At 32.6% G+C, this 11,449-nt stretch overlaps 2 protein-coding genes across 2 annotated transcripts; one reads left to right on the top strand and one right to left on the bottom strand.

The window, feature by feature from the left end:
• Window positions 1-375: 375 nt before the first annotated feature.
• On the top strand, window positions 376-5,135 carry LOC132714374 (carbohydrate sulfotransferase 11-like). The gene is made up of 4 exons (XM_060697235.1): window positions 376-410; window positions 1,758-1,801; window positions 2,904-3,486; window positions 3,924-5,135. The coding sequence occupies exons 3-4, from the start codon at window positions 3,012-3,014 to the stop codon at window positions 4,442-4,444; spliced, it is 996 nt and encodes a 331-aa protein (XP_060553218.1). The 5' UTR covers window positions 376-410; window positions 1,758-1,801; window positions 2,904-3,011; the 3' UTR covers window positions 4,445-5,135.
• A 249-nt stretch (window positions 5,136-5,384) lies between these two features.
• Window positions 5,385-10,928, bottom strand: LOC132714376 (MAM domain-containing glycosylphosphatidylinositol anchor protein 1-like). Its single transcript, XM_060697237.1, has 6 exons — window positions 10,808-10,928; window positions 9,616-9,651; window positions 9,210-9,242; window positions 8,768-8,905; window positions 7,975-8,240; window positions 5,385-5,531 (listed from the first exon to the last, which is right to left on the bottom strand). Exons 1-6 carry the CDS (start codon window positions 10,848-10,850, stop codon window positions 5,385-5,387), a joined length of 663 nt encoding a protein of 220 aa, XP_060553220.1. The 5' UTR covers window positions 10,851-10,928.
• Between the last annotated feature and the right edge of the window lie 521 nt (window positions 10,929-11,449).

The raw sequence follows: 11,449 nt of genomic DNA, 5'->3' as shown, positions 1-11,449 counted from the left end.
CATAACCAACTTGACGGCAAATTTTGCCATCTGCAAGAAACATGTAAAAAACGTTTTGATGCTAAAAATTATCAAATTTACTTCGATCAGTAGCATGTTGATGTTTTTGTTATTGAATTTAAATGATAATGTACTTGTAATATTATGTTATATAATTTTAAACAGAAAATGTTGCATGTAGTTCCAAGACCTTCTGATTTAGCAAATGAACTTTAATTACTATAAAAAAGAGTGATATAATAATAGATATTAATCCTAGACGTGCTGTTTTCCTTGATTGCAATTAAGTACATAAGACACATTGGATATATATTAAAAGTAGTAACATTTAAATAACGAATGAAATGTTTGCCATTTTTGTTTTATTTCAGTCGAGCTGAAAAGGGAATATAGACAGTTGAGTGAAAGCAGTAAGTTTGAAAAAAAAAAGTTTTTTTTTAATTCGAGCAACCGGATTTACAATTGACTTGTTAATCATCTTGTTCAGTTTATTTGATTGTGTTTTTTCCGCACTTTAAGTTTTATTGATTGTAATGTTAATCACATAATTTCAATGTGAAAGTGCTAGGCTGTAGAGTATTGAACAAAGGCACACGAGAATGGTTTTTATTCATTGTCATAAAGGCCATTTCCTCTTTAACTGTCTTGTTCGTCATTTAAATGTTAAGATATTTCTGTAGAAGAACCAGTCAAATCACAACTGAGAGTAGCGGTGACCCTACAAAGGTCACGATCTTGTCTCCTAATATGTCACTAGTACTGGTTAGATCCAGGAAGTGGACGCGAAAGTTGTTCAAATAAGAAACAAGTAAAATGGTTTCCTGCGGGGAACATTTTTAATGATATAAAGATATTTCATTTAACTATTTTCAACATTGTTTGGGGGGAAATAAATAAACGTTTGTATCAGGAATATAGTTGACAATCATCGATCAATATAGAAGAAGGTATTTGGAAACTGGTGACCGTTGATGACCGGAGAAGGTCGAACATAAAACAATTATTTCTTTTTAAGAAAATGATTAAATAGGCCTACCTTTTTATGAATAATTCCGAGCAAAAAAAAAGTAAACACACAAGTTTACGCAGAAAATATCTCTATTTATTATGGCAGATGCCTCTACGAATATTTTAATTTTGTAGATTTTCAGTATAAACAATTTATTGTTTGTAAAATTTGAGATACATATTAAAGAAACATTGATAATTTTCAAACACATCATTCAAGTTTTTCCACCTTAAACGGTAAAATAATTATAGAAAATTAGAAATAACACGTAATAATTTTTTGTTCTTAATTAGGTGTCACTCTTACTAGTTCCCTAGAGGTAAATCCGTAACGTACCGACAAACGGTATTTAGCCAGGTTTTAATTAACCAATCATGTACGGTTTACAGATCACATGCTCCTCCATGTACCGAAAACAGGTCACGTGCTCCTCCATGCCTCAAAAGTTAAACGCGTACCAATACCCTGCGGTCTCCAGATCGCAGGGAATAAAATATCTTCAGAGACGAGCTAAAAATATCATGTTCATGTTTAGACTATATACCACAACTGAATTTTGGTTTAATTATTAACACAATTTACTCCGTTTAATGTAACAAATAACCTTAGAGCACAATATTATCTAAGTGTTTTTATCTTTCAAATGTGTTTTTTTTTCTTTCTTTTTTTGTATATATTCGCCGTGAATATATTCCAGTGAAAATAATATGCACGAAAGTGTTATTGATATGGTCTATTTTGTTTACAGCATCAACGAAATTAAACCGCAGGAATTTATTACAAGATTTTAAGGTATTTTAATATTTTTCATTCATCTTGTTTTATTTAACTATCAAGTAACAACATTTATTTCGCCATCACAGCTTTTATTTCATGCCAGTATAAAACTAATCTATTATAATTCAATTTACTTTAAAAGTAACAAAATGTTCCTATACTAGTATGAGCCGCGCGTCACGACAAAACCAACATAGTGCGTTTGCGACCAGCATGGATCCAGACCAGCCTGCGCATCCGCGCAGTCTGATCAGGATCCATGATGTTCGCTATCAGCTTCTCTACTTGTAATAGGGTTGGTAAGCGAACAGCATGGATCCTGATCAGACTGCACAGAAGCGCAGGCTGGTCTGGATCCATGCTGGTCGCAAACGCACTATGTTGGTTTTGTCATGACGCGGCTCATTTATAAATTTTAAAATAATGTAACTACATATACAAAGGTTTCTATTTCACCAAGTACTGCCGCTTGTATAATAATGATAAGTTTAAAATAATTATACTTATATGGAAAATATGTTTATCATCTGTATAAAATTAGTTGACTGATTATTAACCTTGATACGATGAAGTTGGTCGAGTTGAATAGGGACCTTGAATATCACACCAATTGCAGATATCGAAAAACATTGCATATTTATTAATATAATGATATGATGTGCGTACAAATGTATGCCATAGGTATCGAGTCAACCGGCACACCTTTGTAATCTGCTGCGAGGCCTCCTACAGATAAAAATTTGCCTTTGATATATAGAAAATAAACCCTTATATGAACAGTGTTTATTTCCATATAAGGACGAGAACATTACAACAATTTGGCATGGTGAATGTTAAACAAAACAATTATTCGACTTGCATGGTTATTGCTTAATAAGAGCAAAACCATATAAAGATTTGCAATAAAAATCTAATTGTAACCATAAGACTACATTTTCAAATAGGCAATACCCTTTATAAAGCCAAATCCTGATTTAATTATGTTCAAAATAAGCAATACTCATTAAATTGCCTCTTCCAGGCTATTTTGTTTCTTTTCTTTTTTTAACATCGAATTCTAATTATATACACATCAAATACATTAACATTAGCAAAGGTGAATGTTCTATATTTGCAGGCCAAGAGTTCATCGGGCTTCAAATTGGCCTCATTAGTCAGGAAAAGATGTAAGTCTCTCCAAAAACCATTTAGAGAAAAAGATCACATTCCGTTCTGGATACAGCGTATGGAGTTGGCATCTGAAAACCGAAGTCTGTACTGCCCTGTTGAGAAAGTCGGTACAACCTTTTGGAGGAGAGCCATTTATCAAACTTTGCATAGAAATGAAATAAATCACCCTTACGAAGTTTCAATATATCAGGCGTTATCTCAAAATTTCATTCATCCAGTTGCCAATCAAACGACGATTGATATTAAAAGCGACTTTAAATTCTTTTTCGTAAGAAACCCTTTCCATCGGATTCTCTCAGCATATATTGACAAAATTTTCGTTCCCAACCCGCAATTTTGGGATCAGTTTGGAAAACCTTCTATACAGTTGTTTAGGAAACAAAGCAATAGCACGTGTTACCATGACGCAAGTTTCTCGGAGTTCGTCCAGTTTGTTACCTGGTCCGTGAAGAACTTCAGGAAAGCTGATCCCCATTTCTTACCTGCTACAGAAATGTGTGTGCCATGTACTGTGAATTTTACCTTCGTCGGTAGGTAGCACTCTGTCCTCCTTTTGAGCCATCATTAACATCGAGACGTAATATTCCCGAAATTCGCGATCACCGTGATTGCGCGAAAGTTTGTCTCCGCGAAAACTCCATTCTTATGAAAACCGCGAAATATTTATATTGCCGCGAAAGTTTCTAGGAATACAATATTTTATTGATCATGTATGCCAAACTGTTATTTTGTTATCCATTGCAATACATATATTTTCCTTTTTTGCACCAATTTTCTTCAGCTCCATTGATAAGTGAATATCAATTTTCACGTAATTCGTCAATTGGCAAAATTAGCGAAATTAAATCACTCGCGAAACAAAATCTGTTTTTACAGTGAAACATAACACGTTGTTCTTAATTACTAATCTCGTTTAATGCATTATGATTATCATATACGTATATGTTCCCTACATGAAATATTTCAGGTAAAATGGAATCGTTCAGAGAAGACATGTTTCCGGTTCTTGAAAATCTTCAATTAGAGAATGCAATTCCTTTTCTTGAGGACGGTTTAAAGGAAAAGTCTGTCTTTGATGCACTTGAAGACAGTATATTTAGTCCGTACAGCTGGCGAAAAGATATTCTAAGATGTATGGGTTGGCACGAAGCTTTGCAAAGAATTTGGAGGAAGCTTCAAATGCGAGGTTTAATTGGCATGGATAAAAAATTTCCATTAACAAGATATGCATCGGCAAGAATCAGTAAAGAAATGTTCTTGGAAACTGCAAAAAGTGCTTGGAGAAACTCCGATAGTTCAAAGTTGAAGAAACAAAAGAGAGAAGTTTTTATTGAAATGTATCGTTCTGTGCCGGTAGATGTTTTAAAACGATTCGCTGCAAATTTTGAGTTGGACTTTCATTTATTTGACTATGATCCTTCGCCTAAAGAGATATTTGATAGAACAAAGTCTTCCAGCAGACGACATTTTGCAGACTTTAGGCATTAAAGGGTCTCCACTTAGGTCTAATAGCCTAAAATAATAAAATTAAAATTTGGAATTCTCCTATCAATAAAACTGATGCTTATAAAATGGAAAACTTTGCTAAATGTGATAAGTAAATATACTTTGTACTAAATTAATAATCGATATGTATGCGTATTTTGGCCGGTTAGAGTAAAAAGCGTTGCAACGCTTTTCAATTTGGGGTCTTTGCGCAATAAAAATGATTATCCCTCAGAAACGGAGTGAGCAAATGATCTGAAATTTTGCACAAGAGTTATTTATCTAAACCCACATAAGTCGTACAGAACTCTTGAAAAAGATATTTTCAGTCTCTTCATGTCAAGAAAAAAAACTCAGCGGAGTCCCTTTAACATAAAAGAATATATTTGTGTGTGTTGAGGTTTGTTAACCCTCCCCACCGGAAAAAATACCATATGGGCCAGCATCAAAGAATGTATATTTATTCATTATATAAAATAGAAGATCAAACAAATCTTTTCATGCATTTCAGTAAAATAATGTATTTAACATAACATATACCATTTTAACAAGAATAAATGTCTCGCATATCGTTCAAGAAAATTCAATTTTTTTTGTTAAAAGTCATCCAACTGGTGATGGGTTTACATTGACTCTGAAAGTAAAACAGAAATTACGATTACTTCCCCTTCGTGTTTGTAGTACATCTGCTCTTAAAGACTTTGAAGAAGTTTGATCCATCATTAGGAATAAATTGAAAAAAGTAAGTGGTAGCTCATTGTTTTAGAGCCATACGTCATTTCATTACATTCTATTTACTTACCCATATATGTGTTCTACACTTTAATTCGGATTAATTGTTATTTTACGCCTTTTATTAAAATTCATTTTAGTAAATCGTTAAATGAAAGCAAATTTATCGATGAATTGGCAATGTGGTTGTCTAGTAGTACAATGTTCTACTCTATAAAACTATATAATTACACATTAATACCATTGCAATACATATAATCCTTACGAGTTTAGCAGTGCAATTTCCTTCGGTTATTTCAACATCGTCAACTGCTATATCTCCAAGGTAACCGTCTCCAACAGTTCCTTCTATTATAATCTGGTACAAAAAACAACAACATATTTTAACATATGCAAACATCATCTATATAGAGGATATTTGTTTGTTTGTGTGTAAGATGAAATTTTATTTCATCGAGTGGGCTTTAAAAACAGTATTCTCACGAGTGGCGTAGCCACGAGTGAGAATACTGTTTTTAAAGTTCACGAGATGAAATGAAATTACATCTTACACAACAAACAGACAAATTTTCTTTTTATTTTATGCTTTAAAACAAGTTAAAACGAAATTTCCATAATTTTAACGTTAATATTAAAATCTGTTTCCCCCATTGAGAGCCCCATTTAGAGGGAATTTCTCATTAAAAACAAGAAGTCTTGAGCTGAAAAATAAGTCCGCCAATGAAGGTTAAATGAATGTCATATTTATTCATTTTATTAAAAAAATATGAATGATCGCTTGTTTTAATAATAAAAACAAACAATTCTTGTAGGAGAAAAAGTCCAACCATCCATCCATATTTCTGTTACTTACTGCGAATTTATATTAGACCTGGCTTTGTAAAATGTAAACGGCAGCCATTTTTTAAAATCGTGTATTTCATGGGAGGAAAATAATTGTGTAAGATACAGAAGGATATAATTTGGATTTGTTAGTCATACACCTTTTTAAAAGAAAGAAAACTTATTTGAGGATTGTAACAGACAAAAAAGAAGTGTTGACAGAAGTGAAAACATTCAGAAAAGGAGCTAGGAAAATGGAAAACTTGGAAGCTTGCTAAGCCTAAGGCATAATTTGTAAGGAACGCTGGGTTAATTTACTTATTTTACGAGTGATAGCTGTCAATGCTTTTCAATTTTTCATAAAGCATACGGCAGTTATTGCTCGTAGGATACTTTAATATGCCCAAATGTCATCAAGAGCAGTTTTGCATGGGGAAGGAATGTATTTTTCAGACTGTAAAAACGAAACAAAAAAATTTAGAGACGAAATTTTGTGATTGGAATTTGAAGGAATAGAAGTAAGTTTTCTCTCTTTATTACTTTTGACATTTAAGTTATTTATTTCAGCTTTGCTATTTTTTTAACAGCCTGATATTGTCAGAATTGTCAGTAAAAATAAAATTGAGGTACCACATAGGGAAAATCTTAAAAAAGTAGTTTCGTCATTGAAAAAAGTGAAATTATATTTTGATAATATTCACTGTGAAATTATCAAATATAATTTTCACGGATAAATCAGTAATCCACTGAAAAGCATAAAATAAATTATTCGTATTTTTCAATCCGACTTAAATAAGTTTTTAAATCTTATGTTTTACCTAAAGAAAAACATTAATTATAGAAGCTGACTTTAATCAGAGTGTTCATTATTTCAAAGTCAATTTCATATTTGTATTAAATTGGATTTCAACTCTATAGCTAATTATAAGAAAATATTGATAATTTATACACAGGCTCTTTCTAAATATAAGATACGAGGGTTTGACTCTATGTAATGTTTAAAATTCTACACACTATATGATGGTCACAATATGAATATACTGGTTGGAGACCACCAAAACCGGACAACCATCAAACCCGGACGGCCCTGAAAATGCTTAATATAGTGTTTTTTCTTTGTTTAGTGGTTTACGATCTATCAGTCACTTTATTATCAACATGCATGTTTCTTTTATGATTAATAAAATTTATTTCAACTTCCGTAAACGGTAATATGTTAGTGTATATTTCAAGAATGTTGACACTGAAGATTGGGGCATCAAGAGTGCAATACGTGACCTCATATACCACCTATAATCATTTGCAGAGTAAACAAAAGAATATCTCAAATTTCAGCATTTGCTGGTGATATATTGTATGTCATGTTAAAAATAAAAAAATTAAACACCCAAGCTTTTGTCTGAATTAAATCACGTCATGTACATATCCGTCCGGACACATGGTAGTGTAGTGTGGGCAATTTAGGTAATTTAGATACCCCCCGACGACAGGCCTCAGATAAAAGTGTCAATATAATCAGAAATAAACAAACTAGTTTGTTAGTTAGGAGAAGAACCTAGCTGTACTGTGTCAAACAAGGTCTTTAGGGTTGAAATTATTAAATCTGTATAGAAAAATGTTCAAAAAGTGTCCGGTTGATGGTCCCCAACCAGTATAGTGTCATTAAAAAGTAAAATATCAGGGTTTTTTTAAGAAAAGACCAACTTTACTTGAATGCAGCTTTTTATACATGATTTATTCATTTTTTACATGTATTCAAATTAGACATATTCAGTAAGAATTTCATAAATTTCAATAAATTTCTGTGATTAAAATATTTTACTCTAAGATGAGCATAGTATATCTTTAACTTTCAAAAATTGGCGTGAACCATTTTTTATGAGACATTGTTAACAACCGAAAGAAAGTATCTTGGAAGGCTTGTGTAAGTAAATGACAGAGACTCCATGTTAAGAACCCTACCAATAGGTTTGAAATACCTGAAAAGGGCCTGTCGGCAAAATTGTCACAGATGTGTGCTGCCATGAAGGTCCCTGGAAATTATTTGTCCATAATGTTTCTGTTTTATTCTCATACTGAGATTGTTTCCGAACAATTTGTAAATTACCAATATTGGAACCGTATGCATAAAACCACATGCTAAAACACATATAGTTATTGTTCCACGTATCTATCAGCGGACTGATAAGTGTTGCTTTCTCGTTCAATTGCCTTGGTGCTGATGTCTCGATGAATATGTACTTTCCTTTGAAAAAAAAATAAAACAAATGCACAGCTCGTTTTTAATTTGATGAAATATGTATTGGCGATGCAATTATTATTACATGTATCATTTGAATGCGAAACTTAATTATGTTGCCGTAAAGGCTTATTTGTTTTAAGTCACACGGTTTGAATGTCACATGGCGTTTTTTTTCAGATTTACTGGCGAAGAAAGACCTCAGGTCCACCTCCGTGCATTATTCTCGGCACTAGTGGACACGTTAATTAGTAGGGGAAAGTCGTATAACAGAAATGCTTTCTTCCATACATAAACATTCAATTAAGGATCTACATAAGCATTGAACATGTATGAATTATAATTTTATGCCATATCAAATTGTGTGTCTTTGAGTGTATTTTTGTAATTTTCGATGGGTTTTTGGCCATATACAACGTATGCTTCAATGATAAAATTGTATGGAATTTATAAACATCTATCAGTATTATACGTTAAATTGGTGCAATATTTGATAAAACGAAATGCTACTATTTGGAATATTGTGATTGTACCAGAGGAGTTCCTATACGTATGATCTGTAGGCGGTCCAGTATTAGTAGTGGGCGTGTTTCCACTTAACAATGTCCAATCAAAATCGTCACCAGTAGATTGGCGCCAATTGCATATATCATTATCAAAACTACATTTTACTGTGAAATAAAAAATAAACCCAACAAATGTATGAATAATGCTCAATCGCACCAAAAAAGCTATACACGTGTTTTCTCGTTGAAAAGATATGTAAAATCAAGAAAACTTGTTGGCAGAAATACGAAAATGCAATCCTTGAGTATAAATGAATTACTTAATAGTTCTAGGCAAATCAAAGTTCATTCTAAAGTAAATGCCTATTGGCTGCATGTATTATACGTGATGGTTTCCTGACATCAGTGGTGATAATAAACAAACGAATACCATAGCCCATGCACCTAATTAAACACGTGGCAACACTACCTAGATTATCAACCTCGGCCAGAGAAGAGTGGTCTGAAAATAAAAATAAAGATTGTTGAAAGAAGTACAGTCTGTAATTGTTGATTTGAATGGCATCGCTAATGCTCTTAGAAAGTTAGAATCTAAATATAAGGAGAATCGTGTCGGCTTAAAATCTTCAAAGGAACCAGTACTTATGCCTTCATGAGCTTTCGTTAGAACAATATTTACTGGAAATAAAGTATCAAGATTCTGCATCCATGTATACCGTCTGTTAAAACTTTAAAATACATTTGAATCAAGGAAATCGAAACAATCGAAAATATGTTTAAAATTTTAAATACATAATGATCAAGATATGTTACGGCAGGGTCTTTCAAATAGAATTTTTTTAAATTATAAAGTCGAAAGCATAGGAAGTAAATACCTGCACTTTTCACCGAGCACGGTGCCAAGACTGAAACTGAAAAAAGAAAACAAGAATTACAACGCCAGTTAATGTTCGTAATATAAAAATACCGATATCAGTGATTTCCTAGGCATTGATATCACTTTTTATCACTATTTGTACAATGTAGTGTAGCAAGTGAAGGTTTTTTAAGAGGGGTTCAGCGTGTTTAATGTCTAAAAAATAATCACTATGTCAAATTAAAAGAAAATATCTTGGCATGGAAAAAGGGAGATAAATAGACGAGAAAATAGTTCAGAATATCCAGACAGGAAGTGAAGTGAAGTAGTTAGTGTGGTATAATTAATCACAGACACTTGGGGTGTGGAACTCAAAAAAGCATTTAAATTCCAAATAAAATGAATATTTGTCATTTGTGGCACATGTAATAATCATAAGCCGTTTTTTAAAAATCATATTTAAACGTCTTTAATAATGTGTATTATTATAGACGTTGAAATGTGTGGGTCTTTTTCCCCAAAACGACTTATATTAAGTTTTTTAACATATATGATACGTATATGTGCTGGGATTGACAAATAAACATTTCATTTGGAATTTAAATGTGTTTTGAGCTCCACGTCCCAAGTCTCTGTGTAATTAATGAGTGAGACTTTAAAAAGTGTTGGGGCACCACACTAAATACCATATTCGGGTATATACATAACTCTTCAAGTGCGCTCAAACTTGCACCATTTCTTATAATTTCACTACAATGTGGTATTTCTAAAACTATTTCATTAACACATTTTTATATCAATATTGTTTAAATTTCCATTTGGAGACTTTAGTGTTAGAAATATATTTCCTGTTGCAGTATTATTATCTGTTCTGCAGTGACTGTTAACCTTTTAGATTACACGATTTTTATTTATATTTGTGGGTTTAACGTCGCACCAGCACATTAAAGGGCATATAGCGACTTTAATGGTGGGGGGAAACCTCAGTTGTCCCTCCGTGCATTATTTCAGATACGACCGGTCACTAGAGTAGAACCGCCGAAGTTCCGTAAACTAGCTGGATAGCTTCCTCACATGAAAGAATAAGCCTCTAGCGAAAATCAAACCTACAGCGGTGAGGGGCAAGTGGTTTGAAGACAAAGAAATAAACCACTCGGCCTCGGACGCCCCATTAGATGATTAATACAATAGTGAAGTCTCCGGTTACTCACCGACAGCATAAAGATATGCAAACAATTCATATCCGAATTTCATTACTCTATCCTTAATTTAGAACGACACCTTATCTTCCATTTGCTATCAAGAGTTTTGTAACAATTATTTTATCTGAACTACATGACGTAACTGATTATCAACTCCATGTAAATTAATGCAGTTAAACGATTTTAATTTAAGTTATTACATTATACATGCAATGTATCTCAATGATACGATACATATGTGATCAAATTGATCGATTTTAATCATATTTGTGTATAGATATATACATGCAGTTTTAAGGTATATATGTATCGCAGCAACCAAACCATAAAGAATTTAAATAAACATGTGTCTAAGCACGACTTTAAATGAGCTTTAAATGGGCTTTCTTTAGGGATTCTTATTTTCTCTATTTTATCGCCACATCAGTGTTGTTTGTGCCGTGTGGAGGCTGTAAAAAGTCGCCACGTACATTCAATCAGAGATGTTATATTTCCGATCCTTAAAGATCGTTCAGCACGACATTTTTGTTGTGCTTATAATTTATTTATTTTTTTCTATTCGGCTATTTTCTTGTTGGGTGGTTCCAGTATTCCTCACTTGAATACTGTTGAATCACCCTTAAGATATGTGGCTTGCTTTTTAAATTTGTC

The sequence above is a fragment of the Ruditapes philippinarum genome, unplaced genomic scaffold (genome assembly GCF_026571515.1).
Source record: "Ruditapes philippinarum isolate M1 unplaced genomic scaffold, ASM2657151v2 ctg4123_1_1_1_1, whole genome shotgun sequence".
NCBI classification, from domain to species: Eukaryota; Metazoa; Mollusca; class Bivalvia; order Venerida; family Veneridae; genus Ruditapes; species Ruditapes philippinarum.
The sequence above is the reverse complement of the archived record's forward strand: the minus strand, read 5'-3'. Positions and strand labels throughout refer to the sequence as shown.

What these genes read in the sequence shown, in the direction of transcription:
- LOC132714374 (XM_060697235.1), top strand. Translation starts at nt 3,012, where the DNA reads ATGGAGTTGGCATCTGAAAACCGAAGTCTGTACTGCCCTGTTGAGAAA. An exon ending in TGTGAATTTTACCTTCGTCG is followed by an intron (nt 3,487 to 3,923) that starts GTAGGTAGCACT and finishes GAAATATTTCAG; the next exon opens with GTAAAATGGAATCGTTCAGA.
- LOC132714376 (XM_060697237.1), bottom strand. Translation starts at nt 10,850, where the DNA reads ATGAAATTCGGATATGAATTGTTTGCATATCTTTATGCTGTCG. An exon ending in TGCATATCTTTATGCTGTCG is followed by an intron (nt 9,652 to 10,807) that starts GTGAGTAACCGG and finishes TTCTTTTTTCAG; the next exon opens with TTTCAGTCTTGGCACCGTGC. An exon ending in GGCCGAGGTTGATAATCTAG is followed by an intron (nt 8,906 to 9,209) that starts GTAGTGTTGCCA and finishes TTTATTTCACAG; the next exon opens with TAAAATGTAGTTTTGATAAT.